At 38.8% G+C, this 18772-nt stretch overlaps 1 protein-coding gene across 3 annotated transcripts in view; it reads right to left on the bottom strand.

The window, feature by feature from the left end:
- Positions 1-18772, bottom strand: part of LAMA3 (laminin subunit alpha 3) — a 111279-nt gene that overhangs the window by 2183 nt on the left and 90324 nt on the right. For all 3 annotated transcript variants that reach the window (XM_032123642.1, XM_032123662.1, XM_032123652.1), the window contains exons 51-71: positions 18305-18456; positions 16824-16965; positions 16129-16228; positions 15630-15746; positions 15366-15545; positions 13402-13544; positions 12183-12356; positions 10891-11042; positions 10630-10792; positions 10020-10153; positions 9381-9528; positions 8417-8536; positions 7369-7493; positions 6928-7048; positions 5650-5790; positions 4794-4924; positions 3806-3940; positions 2054-2198; positions 1600-1751; positions 1018-1207; positions 585-725 (exon numbers count right to left, since the gene is read on the bottom strand). In XM_032123642.1, the coding sequence (XP_031979533.1) occupies positions 585-725; positions 1018-1207; positions 1600-1751; positions 2054-2198; positions 3806-3940; positions 4794-4924; positions 5650-5790; positions 6928-7048; positions 7369-7493; positions 8417-8536; positions 9381-9528; positions 10020-10153; positions 10630-10792; positions 10891-11042; positions 12183-12356; positions 13402-13544; positions 15366-15545; positions 15630-15746; positions 16129-16228; positions 16824-16965; positions 18305-18456 (3006 nt within the window). The remainder of the gene's footprint in view (positions 1-584; positions 726-1017; positions 1208-1599; positions 1752-2053; positions 2199-3805; positions 3941-4793; positions 4925-5649; positions 5791-6927; positions 7049-7368; positions 7494-8416; positions 8537-9380; positions 9529-10019; positions 10154-10629; positions 10793-10890; positions 11043-12182; positions 12357-13401; positions 13545-15365; positions 15546-15629; positions 15747-16128; positions 16229-16823; positions 16966-18304; positions 18457-18772) is intronic.

Genomic DNA, 18772 nt, shown 5'->3' with positions numbered 1-18772 from the left:
TGTAGAACAGATGCTTCCCAATGATGTGTCAAAAATACAATTCAAGAAGAATTGTGAAATCCCAAGCATCCCTTCCCTTCCTAAGTCTGTTTATTTAAATCTGATTTTATAAAATGCCCTAGATCATTAATTGTCCCATTTTTTAAATGGAAACGACATGTATTTCAGATTGAAATCCAGTTCTACATCCATAATTCCTTAATGAGAATTATTCTTTTTCTTCTCTACTGATTATTGCTTAATCCACTGAGGTAAATGTTCTGCAGAAAGATGGTATTTCTGGAATTAAAAATGTGACTTTGGTCTTCCCTATTTTTAAGGAATAAAAATGAAAACAGTACGTGGTTGTCATCAGTGTCTCAGCAACATATTGAAAATATGGGTCCAGATGAAGGCTGTGTGAACAGGTGAGGAAAAAGATCTGTAATGAACCACTGCAAACACCAGTCACAGATGCTGCTCATGCAGTGCTTGGAAATCCCCCCCAAAGCTTTTCAGCGTGGAAATCCTGCATATTAAAGACTTTCCCATGTAAATTAGTGCAGCATGGGGAGTGTGTATGGGTGGATGTGCCAATTATTTACCTGTTTTTTCAGTGATGGCAGCCCTCCCACGTAGATTGGTGGCTTAATGCTGATGGCAGAATTTGTTGCCAATCTTCTGTGCTGGGCCCTTAGACCATCAACAACAAGGCGGGCGTTCTTCCCATCTGTGCTGAAGACCACCTTTCCAGGAGGCAAACATAAGAGAATAAAAAACCCAAAGGCCAATGAAAGCCACTGGAGATTTTCTTTGTCTTTAAACTAGACACCATATTGTTGAAATATTTAAACTGAAAATAACATTCTGAGACCTTCAGTCTCAACAAGGTCTCTCAGAGACCTGTAACCACGTGAACTTTCAGGCATAGGAATTAATTTCTGATGACCAAAACTGAGTTTCTACTCTCTTAAAAATGCAGTGGGCTGTGCCTGCTGAATGCTAGTTATGCTTTCACTGTGGTTCCATACTACTTACAGTGTGCCATTGCCCATCATTGTATTTAATACTGGTTTTGACTTTGATTTGTTTTTCTCCAGAGCCAAGTGAAAAGACAAAACGTCCTTTTGAAATGTGGAGAGCCATGTAAGAGTCCTCAGAGCTTTCTTCCATGAAAACTATTAATCCTCTTGATGATCGAGTCCGTACATCTACAGAAAAATGTAACCTGTAGTGGAAAGTAAGCATATTCAAGTATAGGTCTATTTTGTTAGTTGTTGTATCTTTTCTGTTCTCCAGTGAAACTCCATTTGTGAAATGCAGAATAGCATTTTGGTGGAAACATGGAGTACACTGCATGTCTGAATGTGAATGAAACTTGACACATTCAGGATAAGGAACTGGCATCAACATGTACCATAACTGTCCACCACATCCCATTCAATCTACTCAGTTTAGGTAAATGTTTGCACAGAAAAAAAAATACCTGAGCCTTTAAAACCACCTTTTGTTACGGCCCAAGACATAAGCAAGAAGAAAATCCTTACACTCAGCACCCAAAGAGTCAAGCAGCTTTGACAATTCAAGTATTAGGAGGAGAACAGAGAACGTTTTTATTACCTGTCTGTAGATAACAATGGAGAAAACATGTAGGACATGAAACTGTTGGGGATGCTTCCAAGGAGATATGCTTCACTACTATCATGAAACTGAGCTGGCAGAGTATGGTTTTGCACATTAGCAGCTTTCAAATAATCAAGGTATTTTTCATTCTGTAAACGGAAGATGGAATTGAAACATTTACTGTATGTGCACATAAATAGAAACATTTTAATCAACACATTTAACAGTTCCCACCCAAGGCAGTCCACAGCCTTCCCTAAATGACAGAAAAGCTGTTGTCACTCTAGACAGGTGTGGGCTTAGCATGAAACTCCAGCAGAGAGAGAACTTGCTTCAGATGTGAGATGTAAGGAAAGAAAGAACATCTGAATCTCAGTTCCAGAAATGATGGCTGTGCAGACACAGCCTGGGCATCAATATGGAGCAAAGATGACAGCAACAATAAGCATACCTTGAGCATCTTAAGCCTGAGAGGATTTTTAAATTCCTGCAGCAGCATTGGTTCAAGGTTTTCGTATTCCTGGCAAGCTCCAAGGGATACACCACTCTTGCCAGTATTATCAACAAGATTTTGAACCCCGGGGAGCTGACCTGCCCTGTAGTGATGAAAGCAGTTAAGTGCTGTGACTCAGCATTCCTTTTCTTTACTGTAATCTACAACAAACATATTATAAAACTGTGTTCTGCACAAAATATATTTCCCAGTGACACAATGTTAAAGTACCAATTTTTATTTTTCAATGAAAAATGTACATTCAATGCTGTAAATCATATTTTCCCTGGTTCTGCTCATTTCTTTTTGGCTATAGAAAAACTCTGATGTTTTGTTCTCATCTTTTCTAAACAAAGTAATTTTTGACAAAAGCTATTTAAAAAACACAAACATATATGGCCCTTGAAAAAAGAGGAAAAAAAATGACAGCAGCCTTGATTGAATAAGATTTCTGAATCAGACTACAAAACTTTGTTAATTATACATAACCAGTTTCAAATCAAGAAAATATGGCACCATCATGTTCTGCTTCACTCTCTCTTTAAATAAGACGTTCTAATGAGTTTTATCAAGGGGCAAAGCCCATCACATCTTCATATGTAGCTCTAGTATTACAACCAAATTATCAGAAAGACGGTCAAAGCCAATTTACCACGTATATAAAGAATAATACTAAGTAATATTATAATTTTCTAAGTTGTACAAAGCATCTCTAATCAGTAAATTACAAAAAACTTTACAGCTACAAAAAAGCAACAAAGCTCTTTGCTTGTGGCTTTTTATGAGAAGAGTGGTACAGTTGGGAGTAGAACCTGAACTTCTTTAATGCTGGTAATTCTCCATTCACTCCATCAGACCAGCTACAGTATTAATTCTTCATCTCTTTTTGCACAAAAACTTTCCAAATTTGTTTTCTGATGTGACATTTAATATATAGGTTACTTCATTGTCTTGTAGTGCTTTAAATGAACACATAATTTGAGCACTTGGAAGGTGTCCCTGCCCATTGCAGAGGGGTAAAACTAGAGGATCTTTAAAGGTGCCTCCCAGCCCAACCCATTCTGTGGTTGTATGACAATCAAATCAAAAGACACTATTTTTTGAAAACTCTACACATGTGTAAAGACTCAACAAAATTAGCTAACACAAAGGGACGTGACTTACGACTCATGGAATGCTTTTCTTCTAGAAACATATTTATGCATATTTTTTCTCCTAAATTTTGCCTGTAAGGTGTCTCTAATAATCAGACAAACACATGAATAAGGAGACAGCCTAAATCATGCAGATGATTTGTACACATATGCTCTCACTTGTTTCTGCAACTGTTTTGGTTCTGTCAGTAGCTCTGCTCCTTTCATTACCTGGTTCCCTGGGGAGCTATAACAATACAATCTAGCAAATCTTTTTGGATACCTTGTTGGGACATATCCAATTCACCCTGCAGACTTCATTCTTTGGCTAACACACTACTAAACAGGTATGATTCAGACTAAAATTCCTTTACATCTGAACAGCAGATTTAATTATAATTGGATTCCATGTATAATATACCTGAATGAAAGAGTATTTGAGGGCAACAAAGTTATGCATTTCTGGAGGCTTCACATACATAGGAAAAAAGCATTTTAGCAAGAAGTAATTTTAATATGATTAAAGAAGGAGAACAGGCCAAAATGTATGAAACATAATCCTTTCTACACCAAATACCTTTTAATAAAGATGTTTGAGATGCAACCTTCAAAATTATCTCCACCAAATTTTATAGGTCTGTTTGATTCCTGTGCGCTTGATGTCCTGGGAGAGTCAACTGCTTTTGACTCATCATCAACCATCAGAGTTACTCTGAAACAAAGTGAATAAAAATAAGCATGATATATAAAGAAATAGTTAGGAAACAAAATGAAACATATATATATAAAAGAACCATTTGACAGATGTGTTTTCTTGTTACATTGTGATTATGCTAGAGCTTCATTAGCTTACTTCTGGGACTTTTTCAGTATGTGCTTATTGACTGCTGTGAAATCGCTCTGCTTTTCCATATTAGACAATGAGCAAGAGTTGAAGCTCTTACTTCAGTACTACAGTGAAATCCTGATGCAACTGAAATTAATGAAAAAGCTGTTATTGCCAACTATGGGATAGGATTTAATTCTTTGTGTCAAAATGGTACAGACAGTATTGAGTTATAATCACCCAAAGTTATAGCCAACCGTTCAAAACTTTCCAGTTCAATTAACATTTATGTCCCTTCATGCATTCCACAGCAACCAGTATGATTTAGGAGCTTTTCAGTAAATTGTCTCTTCTAATATCTCATATCTGCATAACAGATCATTATTGACGAAACAGTCACAGTATTTGCTTATTCCCTGGTCCTTTAACCACCTGTATTACAGGGACACACATGAAGGTTATGGGAAGGGGAAGAACTCCAAAGACTCCAAAGCTCCAGCTAGACAAGCAGTCAAAACTCACACAACCTACAAAAGAAATGCATAGTAGGGTACAGCTGAAACATCACAGGTACCAGCATGTGCATTCATAGACCAAATGTCCTTTCCCTTCATTATTTCGCCATCCTCTGCTAGAAGAGATTATTTCTAGCTATTTATCCAAAGAATGAGTCCCACAAAATTTGAATTTTCTTTCTCCAACCGCAACATATAAGAACCAGACGAAGAACTGGACTCACCTGTTGTCTGTTTTTATTACTGTCACATAATGCACTGACCCATCTTCATATTTCTTTTCCAGTTTGATTTCCTTATCTCGCATCTTTGCAGTTACAAAGCCAGGACTCAGAAAGATGGAAAGAACATCAGGCTGTAAAAGAACCCCACCAAATGATCAGCTAAATAAATGCAAGAGCCATTAGTTCTTGCTACTGCCATTAATGCAGTTCTCAGTGGCCTCCAGTAGGCAACGAATTTTCTTCCACTAGTACTGCATTTCTCAGTCATCTAGTACCAGATGTTATATGAAGTTCTGCATGATTAGCATAGCTTCTGTTTCAAAATACCTCTGAAGAGCAAACATTTATTTAAAATATTTGTTTATTTTTCCCAGAAACGAAGGAGTCAGTTCTCCACTTCCCAAATGCCTGGTGTGCACTCACTTCTTAGTTCCTCCAGCCAGCCAGAATGGGGTTCTACTTAAACTTCCCTGCTTTCTGAGGGATCATAGCCAAAACCAATCCCTGTCCTCTGCCTATTTGGACATGGTAACATTTCTGTGTGGGCAGAAAGCCATTTCTTCTTGAGAAAATTTCCAGCCAATTAGGCAACATATTGGGATGGTGGTGTCAGGTGTGTGAGCTATTCTGCACAAAGCTCTAGTTCAAAGCTCAGTTACTCATCAAACTACTTGTTGGCCATGTGAAGAAATTGCCAGAATGCATTTCTCTGGCCTATGACATGCAAGATGCCATGCTCAAAAGGCATTTCTTGCCTTCAAATACAGGAATTTACATGAGACTTATGACACAAACTGACATGACTGATTCAGAGATAAAACCTATCACATATGCTAAAGCAGAATGTGTTTCATACCCATAGATTGTAATTTAAGAGTGTTCCAGTTGAAGCTGTGGTCTGAAAGCCAAAGCCAACTTGGAAATCCTTGGGAAATGGGAAATCTGCCGCACTCAGGCTCAGTGTTCCCTCCTTGGAGAAAGCTGCAGATCTGACAAGCTGAAAGAGAGAAAATAATGATTTCAGTGATTTTCCTTTTAATCAGAAGAAACGCCAATATGAGACAACGGCTGCCCCACTCAACATAATTGTGATCAGCTCCAGTCAAAACCAAGCACAAAGCAAACCTCAAAAACCATTATTTCAGTACAGAACAGACTGCCAGAGTTAGTTTCACCAGCATTAACTATGATACGAGAAACTCTAAAAAGAGAGAGGAGACTTGCTGAGAACAATCAGCTGTTCATCTCTAGCTACTCTGGCTTTGAAAGTTTTCACATTTGGGGACACAAAACTGAGTAGCTGGAGGAACAGTTTGTAACTAGGAAGCCATGCAGATGAGCTACATAACTGAAACTATGTGACTCTAGCACACCTTTTAATACATGAGAAGTTGTACAGATACAGAGAATGAAGACTAGATCCTCTGCAAAGATTGTCCGTGAAGAAAATGCTCTGTGAAAAGTTTAGATGCCACAAGTGAAAGAAAATAAGCACAGACTTTCAGTGCAAAGGGCAAATGAGTAAAAAGGGCAAATGAGATCATGCACCATTAAGTAGCAGTAAGTAGAAGCAGAAGGAGGATAGTTTTCATCTCTCCACGCAGCACTGGTTAAGCCAGCACTGAAATGTCACATTGTCCCGTTTTAAAAAGAATGTGGCAAAACTCAAGGATGCACAGAAAATAACTATGAAACAATCAGATGAGTGGAGCCTTAGAATGAGAGACTTCAATGGAAGTAGCCTGTTAAGATATTTCAAGAAAAAAGGCTGAGAGGTCATTTAATTAGGAAGTGTAAACACCTTGGCAAGAGGAAAGACACAGTGCAATATTAAGTATTCCAGCCTAGTCAGTAACAGCAACTGGAAGCCAACAAGCTTATATGGTAAATATGAATACTTAATTGTAAACAGTATTAAATAAGAGGGTGGACTATGTGCTGTAACAAGCTATCACAGTGGGGGTGATGTCTCTTTTATTTCTGTATCTTCATACCCAATGCAGGTTCTTTTACTGCCATCATATGTTAACCAAATATAATTTTTGACCTAAGCAAAACATAATGGCCCAGGATTTATAGACAAACCAGAGTCTGTGAACTCCAGCAGAAGCTTTTGAGGAAATTAATTAGTTACCTTCCAGTCATCTGAACATTTCTTGCTGACACCAAAAGTCTTATCAAAAACAACAGATGCAGTGATTGGGGTTTTCACGTTCTTCATGCAGCCCCGGAATGGAGGTGTGGATATATTAAAGCTGGTTCCAGGGAGGGGAAGGAAAAAGAGTTCAGTAGCCTGGCATTTCAAAGCACACACCACTATAGTAACAAGAGATTGAGAGCAATCTTTCTTGTGTACACATACCTCGTGCTGATCAAACCCAATCTTTAGGATGCACCCCAACAAAGATCTCACCGTTAGCCAAAAATCACAGATTACGATCATGTATTATACACTTGATTTTTTATGTCACACTAGATAGTCGAAACAGAGCGTGAAAGAAATTGTGTAAGGAAAGAGTTTAGATGGAGTTTCCCTACAAACCTAAAATATTACAGTCTTTTTATAGTTACTCACCGTTCCCGTAGAAAAGATGGAACTCCACCTAGGTAGTACTCAGTGAAACTGAAGACACGTATGTTGGCTTTAATACCAGGACTGACATACACAACTCTGTTTTTTCGGTCAAGCACCAAAGTAATCTGAAATACACGAATAATGAGAATCATTTCACTTGGAAGAAACAAAGTCATTCCGCTGATTAAAAGTACCCCCAGAGCAGGACACAGTGGTTTTTTCCCCCCTCCTCTTGTTTACTAGTGACTTAAATCAAGGATAACTGCGGTAGTTCTAAGGTACTTTGCAAACTTTGGGAATTTAGTCAAAGCCAAATACCTAAGGAAAATGTTCAACTATCCAAATACAAGGTGAGGTTTTATTTTCATCTGAAAGATTGCCCTAAAGACACGCCTCAGCTAAGATTCAGATATTGTCTTGTATTTGCAGCTGAAGATTCAGAAGCTGCTGCCTGACACAAAAACTAAGTCAGTCAGCTGGCTGACGGTAACTTGACCCAGTAGAGCATAAAGATTCCTTGCAGCAGACCCTGCAGCTTACACTATTTAGTTGGAAATATATTAAGGGGAAAAGGGAGAACTAACCAACAAGGAAATCAAAGGTTTTTAACAATATATTTACGATTTCGCTCTGGTACTGCTACAAAAGAGCTGGACTGAAGCTAAGGAGACAAGCCAACAACAAAGACTGCCGAAGAGTTATCTCTATAAACATCAGCCCACCCTGAAAAAATAAACCCTTAGGTGGTGGAAACACTAATCTAAGTATGAAACTAATGCAAATAATTGCAATGTACACAGCTATCTTTATGTAAAGCACTGCTCTGACCAAGTTTTTTCCTTTGGTGGCTTCACTGTTAAAAAAACTGAACTATTCACATTCAAGCAGGACAAGAGAAAGATTAATTTTCACATGTCCAAACTAATCCCCAGTGACTTGATTTCCTCACACAAAAGGAAAACTCCACAACTAAACTTTACAACAGGACAGTTTCAGTTAATGTGTATTTTTACAAATAATGATCCCTTGATTCTTTAAAATTACATACTTGTTGATATGTTCCATCATTTACAATTTTTTTGGCTTCTACTTCTTTTGGAGTTTCAGAGTCAAGTTTGTATCTAAAAACTGTACGACCATTTTTAATGAGCACACTGATGAACTGATCCTGAAATAAAGAAAAACACCACCACAATTAAACTGCCACAATTTCAGATATATATTGCACTTTCATATGAATAATTTTAATGAAGCTATCTAGTTGCTTCAAGAAAGCTTTTCAGGGAAATGATAACACAAGGCAGACTAAAACTTTTATTAATCCATCATAATTACTTTAAACTATTATAAACAGATCTGCTATCAGCTCCAGGTATTCTCCAAATCTCTAAAGGACTTTGTGTCATTTCAAATGTTTACTGACTTTTTACAGCATTGAAAAATTATCCAGAATATGTCCCAGTGATTGCAAATACACCTACAAGATTACTAGATAAGTAGCAGCACTGTGGTTTTGAGCATCTTTACAGGTAAAAGTCATCATGTCCCTTCCTATATTCTTTCTTACTCTGTTTCCACACATATCTAGATTTGGGAAGAGTGCACTTCCAATTTTGGAGGATTTCAATATTCCAGCATTGATTTGATTCCAATTGCATTTCTCCTTTCCTGCCCCCAGTTCTTAATTCTCTGCATGGCCTAATGGAGGAGCTTCTTAGAATGATTTTCACTCAGCGCTGACAAAGTAAGTATTCACCAACCATTGTAGAATCATAGACTATCTCAAGCTGGAGGGACCTGTAAGTCCAACTCCCTGTTTCTTGCACAACTACCCAAGACTAAACCATATGACATTACACATACAGCAGAATCTACTAATTTTCCACACAGATGAAATAACACTTCTAAGACATTTCCTTACAGTTATTACTAAATCTAACATGTTCTTTAATAAGCAAGATTTTTAAGATGTTCTTCAACCACAAAACAGACAGAAGCATTCCACACATTACCCCATTTGCTGCAAAAAACACGATGCCTTCATCTGCAGTCGTCTCAATTGTCTGCTCATACCGTTCTTGTTCAGCACTTCCTTGTCTCACTGTGATACTGGCATAACCAGTGCCCTCGAAATATCTTTGGTCAGTCTCTTCTTTATACCTGCAATAATTCAATGTCACAGGTGTGAATATATGAGAGCAAGAACTTCTACCACATGTACTTATTGCCATTATAATTTTTAAAAAGATGAAGTTAAACCATTTGGTATAGGGCCAAATTCTGATCTAACCCAAGCAGAGAGAAAGCCTTCTACTGGCTTCTATCAGACTCATATATGGTCTTTAGAGAGGAAATCATTAATGACAGACGTTTTTAAACTTATTGTAATATTTACTTTATAAAGTAGCTGAACACATTAGTCCACAAATTGTGTCTGGATTTTATAACACTTAAATTTAAACAGATTGAGATTGCCATAAACGTGAATCATGTCATTACTGAGGATTTTCTCTAAGAAATGTAATAATGACCAAAAGTTAGAAAAAAATCACCAGTTTAGCTACAGTGGTTATTCTTCTGGATGTGAAAAGGCAAGAATTCATAATGATAAAATCACAGAACTGTGAAACACTTCTGTGTTCATATCATACCTTCTGCAGGGTTGCACTTCAGTGGTGTTGAGATTAAAAGTCCTCTTGAAGTTGTAAAGGCTGACAATACGCTCATTTAGGCTGTGTAACTCAATGCAGCCTTCATAATGAGGATAGTTGAGATTATGTGGAGGCTGAAAAACAGTGTTATTAAAACCATTTCATCAAAATTAGCTAACAAAATTTTACATTGTTATCTGCTAAGACTTACTGCAAATATTATTAAGACAGAATATGACATTCTAAATATATAAAAAAGATATTATATGCTTGTATATAATATCCAAACTGTCGGATACCACCCTAGGTGTACTGCAGCACAATTTAAAAGAGTCACATGGATTGGGAACAGTATGTAGCAGGGCTGAACAGGTTTCATGCTTTCCTCGGCAAGTGAAGTATCAGCATGCTCCCTTCTCTGAGCTCTAGCATTCTACAAGCCAGGCAGATTCTGTAGGAAGTAGCATCTCCTTGCATCCCATCTATTCCTACTGACATAGATAAACTTTTACACATGTTTTTGAAAGACTGCTAGTTGCAATCTTTACTCATAAGAAAAATGGGATTATTAACACCAAATCTTTTTAAAACACTAAGAAGCTCTTTGTACCCTAAAATCTGTTGGGTATCCTCCAACGTAAAAGACAACACTGCTGGGATCAAGATTTAGGAGCATGTCACTGTCTCCACTGCTTGCACTCCTAGGGTTTTCATAATGTGGAGAAACTGAGGTTGCGGCTTTGACGTACTTCAGCTTTGCATACTGGTAAATCCTAAAACCAAAACAGACAGGCAGAATATCACATCACACTAATAAAAGATGTTATTAGCAGGTTTTTGAGAAGACTCTTGTGCACCGTGGATCTTATACCTTTCAAACGTAACTTGATCCATAACAGCTTCCTCAGTTTTGCTTTCAGTCAGCAATGACTGCACTCTTATTTCTCCATCGCCATCTCCCAGATTATAGACACAAGTAAGGTAACCCTCTTTCACAGCCATACCAATGTAGTCCTTGGAGGTCTAAAAGTAGCAAAGCAAATAATAATTAATAAATCTTTAATTTTAATGGAAGTAAAATACCACAGTTACTTCCTCAGAGACGTCAACATGCTGTGCATGAGTCATAAGAAATCCACGCACCTAATGACGAGAATTAAGTTTGTAAGTTCTGGGAAGAAAAAATTGTAATCCTATATGTTGCACTGATTCAATTAATATAGTTATAAACTAATTGAAAAGTCATGCGTGGCTTTTTATTTTTGTAAAAATAGTATCTAGAATATTTTTGTCACTTGTAACATCTCCCAGCTAAAGCAATGAAAACATGACACCTTTACTCAGAATCAGACTCAACATCTGTGAAATAAAAAAGATGTTCACAACAACACTCAGTGATGGACAATGATTCCTACTGAGGTGACTGGAAGAAGTCATTTTCCCCAAAAAATCACATTTTATTTCTTCAAGATACTGTATTTCAGAAGTAATGATTAAAATGCTTTCAATGGATGTCCCGGCTAGTTATTCAGGGGTAAAAATATAAAATCCAGTGTAGAACAAATACCTCTTAACAGCTTTCTGTGTAGGCATGAGACTCACTACAGATACAGCAGCTGTCAAATAACAAGACTAGGAACCACATGCAGGAAATTTTTAAATTGTTTGATGGTGATTGAGCAAACCTGAATGCACAAGCAGGTCTGCATTATTCTGCATATTCAGAAAACAAAAAAATGAAGAGCTGAGGGGCTGAATTTTAAAACTGAAATGATTGCATTTTTTTTTTTTAACCAACAGAGAAACTCAGAGTGACTTATATTGTGAAAAGAGTCAAAGCTCTAAGGCAGGAGTTGGGCTGAGTTTGTGCTGACTGCTGCAGAAACTGACAGTTCTGATAAGACTGTGTGATGGTACCCATGACAAAGAAGTAACTTCCAAAGGAGCAAAATAGCAAAGCATCAAAGGCCAAGGCTCAGCCACTTATTAGTTACTTTGCCAGGGAAGGAATGAACAAAACACTTTTACCACCACTTAAAGGCAATTGTAAACAAATAGGCCAACAGTAGCTACAAACTTCAGTCAGAACAGGTCACTTCCCATCCTTTTCTCAAAACATGGTGTCTAGTCTAAAAATCAGATTAAATATCAAAATATACCTACGTCTTTATCACCCAGGTACAGGACAAACCTATTTTCCCCCTGTTGGATGTCTGATCTTTGCTGAGGTCTTTGGATAAACAAGGAAAGTGAAGTATAGCCTTTCAGATCTTCAAGGTTGCTCGGAGGTCGAACCTCTACACCAGAGCTGCCATTGAACCTCATAGGAATAGAAACCTGTGAAGAAAACCAAAGTTCAGCATGTTACAATTAACTATTGCTACTGCTCCTATTTCACTGGTGTGTTTAATTGCAAAGTAACCTGTTACACATCCTAGTCATGTTTCAGCCATCAGTTACCACAGATTTGGACTCTGATCCTACCAAACAAAATAATTAGGAAGCAGACTGGATAACACAGTAGTCTGTATTATCAATACTTAACACAGCACTTTTTTATTCCAGACATCTATTAATCAACTGTGCCTCTGTCAAGTATCTACTATCTTCAATACACGGACAGGGAAGGATGTGCCCTGCAGCTCTAAAGAGCAAGTCTGTGAATTATTTAGATGTCTACAAACACATCCTGATGCCTCACTTAGCTGGACTTGACTGTCTGCTGGGAATTACAACACACCTCTGATATTATAAAGACATGTCCTATTACAGCTAAATACACCATGATCACTGACTCCTCTTATTCTCTGTAACTCTAGGCTATTTGTGGTGATCTCAGGGATGCTTCTTAGGGACCTGACACCACACTATCACCAGCCACTACAGCAGTTGCTTAAATGAGAAAGGGCAGTCTAATAAGGTGCTAGTAGTCAGCTTCTAACATCTTGGAGCAGCTGGAGTAATGAGAGCACAGGGCTGCGCAACTTTTTTGGCAGTATCAGCTTTCAATTGGCCGTGCATGGGTGGAGAGCCCTGTCTCTAAGCTGCAGAGCCAACTCTGTCCCTGCTGCCAAAGCCAGCACAATGTACCTTGGAAGGCAAGAGGCTGCTGAACAAATAAGTATTACAGAGATGCCCTGGGAAAAAAAACTAATGGGAGAAAGATGTAGCAGGATGCTACTGCATCCTGTCATTTTTATGTACTAATTATTATGCTTCCCATCATCACAGTTATTTCAATTGCTGGGCAGTGCCGTTGAATTAAATTTATGCCTGGTCTTTCACACACATTTAAATAAAATGATTTAGAAAGAGAGAGAGGAACAAAAGTACTGTTGTGTATCCAAACAGGTCAAGCATGATTGCAATGCTCAGGACAGACCTTATTTGCGGCATCTCTTGCCTGCTGAATCAGCTCTCTTATGCGATTGATGTTCTCAGAGATGTTGCTTATCGGCATCAGCTGTTGGTTGATACTTTTGATCTTGTTGAACAGATCTGGAAGCTGGTTTGTCAAATTGTTTACTGCAATGAAAGAAAAATCATTGATGTTAAAAAGGAGGAGGAAGGCAAGATGCAGAAATACGGTATCGCTACACAATTATCAGGAAAGCAGAGGGCAGGGTAATGACAGAACAGTTTTGACTGGTCCTACAATATTAGGGAGCTCTCACTAAAAGTAGCAGTTTATACAGAGGTTATTGTACTCTTGGAATTTGTGGCCAAAGGTATTTGCAGAAGCAATCAGAATCAGTACTTCCAAAAATGTTTTAGATAAAGGCCCAGAAAAAAATATTAAGTAGAACAGCAGTGTGGTCTCTAACATTATTATTCAGTGGCTGTGGATGCTAGGGGAGAATGAGGATAAAGTACAGAAGACAGGATTCAGGCTTATGTGCACTGCCTGAGTAGCATCTCCTGCTGCCACCATCAGAGAATGAATACTGGGGTAGGCAGGCTGCTGGCCTGAGTAGGGCACGAATTATACTCCTGTGTCAAGGCTGCTAGTCAGAACTATTTAGTAGTGAGTCTTACATTATCTGGCCAGGTTTATTTCAGGAGAAAAGAAAATATGATGAGAATCTCAACTTTCATTATAACAGGAAACAATTCCTCATCTCCTGTGACTGCAAAAAGCCAAAGCCAAAACAAAAACACCACACCCTGAATGTATTTGCAGACTTCATCCCTATGATGCAGAAGGCAAATAAAATGAAATCCAGACCTTTTGTTCTTCTAAATATGACTTATAAACCAGTCTCATAACTTCAAGGATGATTTATAGCCCTGCAATACCATGCAGGACTAGCTCTTGTATTTATATTATTTAAAATGTTTTCCTCTTACTTGACTTTATCAGATAAAACTGCTGAAAAGATGTAAAATGAAGTTGTTTGTGAATGTGATTGTCCCTTATTTTGTATTCAGCACAGACTCTGTGCAATCCTTTTCACTTCATTTCAGCTAACAGACATGTAGCCTAAGGTAATTGTCTAGGGCCCTTCTCTAGCCAATGTAGTAGAAAATCACATAATCACAGAGCAGCTGAAGTTGGAAGGAACCTCTGGAGGTCATAACGTCCAATCCCCATGTTCAAGCAGGGCCACCTAGAGCCAGAACTGTGTCTAGGCAGCTTCTGAATATTCCCAAGGACGGAGACTACACAACCCCTCTGGGCAGCCTATGCCAGTGCTCAGTCACCCTCACAGTAAAATAAGTGTTTTGTCATGTTCAGAGGGAACCTCCTGTGTTTCAGCCTTTTACCCCAAGGGCACATTGCTGGCTCATCTTCACCTTGGTGCCCACCAGGACCCCTAGGTCCTTTTCTACAAAGTTTTTTTCCACCTTGGCCACCCACTCAGCCTATACTGGTTCATGGATTTATTTCTCCTCAGGTGCAGGACTTCTCCTTGTTGGACTTCATGAGGTTCCAGGCAGTCTATTTCCACAGCCTGTTGAGGTTTGTCTGGACGGCAGCACGACCCTCTGGTGTATCAGCCACTCCTCCCAGTTCAGTGTCAGGAGCAAACGTGCTGAGGGCACACTCTGCCTCATCATCCAGATCATTAATGAAGATGTTAAACGGGATTGGACCCTGTACAGAACCCTAGGGCACCTTGCTTGCCACTGGCCTCCAAGTCTTTAGAGACCAGCCACGGCACCAGCTTTTAACACATGCCACAGAATGGCCTGAGTCACTTTATTGCATGTAGAAAGGGACAGGCACAGCAGAAAGGAAGCTCACAATACTAACTTTATGGTACGTGCCTGACTTTTGAATGACTAAAGCTTCTGCTGCAAAACTGGCCATGGTCACCTAACAGAGATTTGAAGCACCTGCAATACCTGAATTGTTTGCCTCTGTCAGTGCTTTATTGAAGCTGGAACTCTGTGTGCTTCCATAGTTACTCTTAATTTTTTCCACTTCTGCTTTAATTGGGGCCAGTTCACCCAACACACTATCCGTGACAGAGCTGGCATTTTCTGCCATGTTCCTTGCACTGGTGATGATGCTGTCAATGTCACCTGAAACACAGAGAAATGAACGTGCAGATTCTTACAGTAACAGATGAAAGGGGCAGGCCAGAAGGGATCACTTAAGTAACAAACCTCTGTTTATCCCCTTGAGATTGTTTTGAGCAGAGAGAAGATCAGTTTGCAGTGTATTCTTCTTTCTATCAGCAACATCAAGTCTTTGTTTTAGGTCCTCGAGGTTTGGACCAAGAGCTGCAAAACAGTGAAAGCCCCATGTGAATTTTAAACAAAAATATCAACTTTCTGTTGGACAGGCGGCGTTGCAGCACTTGTCTACACTCTTACACAGCTCATGCTGCCACTGAGCATTGAATCCACTGCAAAACAAGTACAAGGCAAAGGATTTGCTGGACAGAAGTACTGCAAAGGCATAGAGCATAGCAGAAGCAGGAAATCTACTTTCTTGCCTTTCTGCCATTGGAAATAACCATCACAAAATGTCCCACTGTAATGGAACTAGCTTCTTTTCATTAAACAAGTGCTGCAGGGCTTTGCTGAGATGTGACAATTTATGGTCCAATGAAAGCTTCTCATGCTGTGTCAACATTTCTAGTACCACTTTCTTTCTTAGTACCTTGCAATGTCCTTTTAGTCTCCTGTGCTTGATCCCTGAGTGTACTGCTCTCAGTTTTTAACCTTGCAGCTTTTCCTGATAGGTCTTCTCTCTTCACAGTCTGATAATAGAAGCACGGTACTGTAAGATTGCTGATAATTACATTAAAATTTTAAGAGTAAAAAAGAGAGCCCAATCCAATTTAAAGAACGCCCAACTCTACACAGGCAGAGATCTCATGTGAAGAACATCACCTTTAGTAACAACTATCAAGGGTAATTTAAGCATACTACAACCTTGGTCTTTAGCAAACTTCAGATGGATTTTAGGGTATTAGGAGGAAATTACTAGAATACACCTGTTAGATGTTATAACTCTGCTGAAGAGCTTGTGGGTGTTAGTAGTGCAGAGTAAAAGAGTAAAATCACCTGCAGTGATTACCAGGGTTGCCTTGTACAATCTCTTTATTTTGCACTGAAAGCAACAGTCAATATTCATACGGGCAGTCCCAAAAGAAAGGCAGTAATTGGCCTGGTTAGTGCCAAGCCAAGACTAATTCATCAACATGCAGAATAGCAACTCATATAAAGGTCCCAGAAAAATAAAGCATGTCAAGACACACAGGTGTTTGATTTTGGGGCCACTGCGATAGTTAAAGAAAATAAAAATCTGGTTGTAACAACTTTACCATCATCTGGCCACTTACTGACACTTACCGATAAAGCTGAGTCAGCTGCTTTCCCAGCTTTGTTGGCTGCCTCCTCTGCTGCCTTGATGGCACCAATGATATTGTCATAGACAGTAGAAGCTTCCACAGCACAGCCTACCAGCTCATCCTTCCTGGCACTGTTCTTTATCCTGTGGGAAACAGGGAGAAAAATGCAGCCTTCTTCCAAGGCTGCGAGATGTATTCCGAACAGATCTGAACTCACTATTTTCTAAGTAGCACCAATACAGAAGATGTTTTTCAATTAGATCTGTAACTTCATGCTGCAAAAATAGCAAACTTGGAGGCAGACCCAACATGGAAAGACTCTTCAGATGACAGGATAAGTTTAGGCATGTGGAAAAGCTGTGGTACTCCAAAGCAGCCTTTAAATGATTAAGATAGAAAGAATTCACCAAAGCACGTGGTCAACAATAAGGCACCTCAATCACAGCCCTCCAAATACAATTCAGTTAAGAGGAATTCAGAGAACTGTAGGTTTCACATCATCTCTGGCTGCTCCAGCACCCTGATGAATCACAAGATGGAGCAACTACAAGACCTTTTGTGTTTTCCCCAAGAACCAGCACAGCAGCCCTGGAATCAGAAACAGACAAAATCTCTTCTATCCACTCCCTGTGAACTATTCAATTGTCTAGTATGAGCTGCCTTGTATTTGTGAGAACAGTGCCTTCTTAACTGAAAAAAATCACACTGAAAACTAACAAAAAAAGTAATAAAAATATGGGGTTTTAATCAAGAATTTTCCAGCCAAGTTAGGTATTTTGGAATTAACTTTTTGAGACTTTCTAGTTGGTTTAATGACAAAAAGCAAACAATATGCACAGGCAAAAATAAATCAGGATTTCACCTTTTTTTTTTCCATTTTGTTCTGATGTACCACAGAAGGCTTCCAAAACCTCTCTCATAATTCAGTGTAAAGTACAAATAATGGAGAGAGAAACACTTGATTCCTATCAAGTTTATAATATTTTTGCCTTTCTCGAAGATTCCTTGAAGGATGAGAAAACTAAAGGAGGTCTTTTCCTCCATATTGCTAAGCAGGTGTGCCTGAAGACTGCCAGGACAGCATTTATTCCAATTATTTTCCTCAATTCTTTGATATCATAAAAGCATCCTTGAGTACGAGTACCTGAAATAACTCTACCAAAAAAATATGCTAAACATCCTCCCACTCTGTACATGAGGATTTTCTCTTGTTAGTAAGATGTTAATGAAGTGTTAGTACCGTACTATGAAATGGTAATACGGGAGTTCACGCTTCTGGGGGTAAAAAACCAGGAAAAATACGGGAAGATCTGGTTTTTGGAGAAAAAGAAAACTTCTGTACATTGTGAAGAAGCAGAAAGAAACCAACTTAATTTCTCTAGCTTTGCGAATGGTTATAAAAGCACGTGAAGTTACAGACAGACCATTACAACCACAGATGCTCTGTACAAAAATTACTCATTTACAGAAATGGCAACATACTCTTCCAGTTGCTTTGCCAAATCTTGCAAAGATCTGGCGTGTTCCTCGGCCCTCACCACCAGTGGTTCTTTGCTTGCTGAGGAGAGATTTGCCACTTTTTCATTCATATCCTTCCTTGCACCATCCAGCTGAGCAGCCAGGCTTTCATATTCCTACAGTTTTAAAAGGATATAATTTTATTTTTATTTGTACATATTTGATTTTGTCCATGTCTACTTCAGTGTTACACATACCTTGCACCTGAGGAGATCAAAGGGAAAAACATTCCCTTCCAACTTGTTCTGCACGTTACTGGAAACAAGTGGCAGTCATTACATTGTGCTTCCAGACCCATCACATAAAAGCTGAGTCAGATCAAAGACCCTTCTAGCTAGTATCTTGCCTCTGATGGTGGCTAAAAGCAATTAGCCAGAAAGAAATACAAAAATAGCACAATTGCTTATGGTACTTCTCACAGATGTTCTCCCA

Source organism: Corvus moneduloides, chromosome 1, assembly GCF_009650955.1.
Source record: "Corvus moneduloides isolate bCorMon1 chromosome 1, bCorMon1.pri, whole genome shotgun sequence".
Lineage (NCBI taxonomy): Eukaryota > Metazoa > Chordata > Aves > Passeriformes > Corvidae > Corvus > Corvus moneduloides.
Note: the sequence above shows the minus strand (reverse complement) of the source record. Positions and strands in the feature narration are given on the sequence as shown.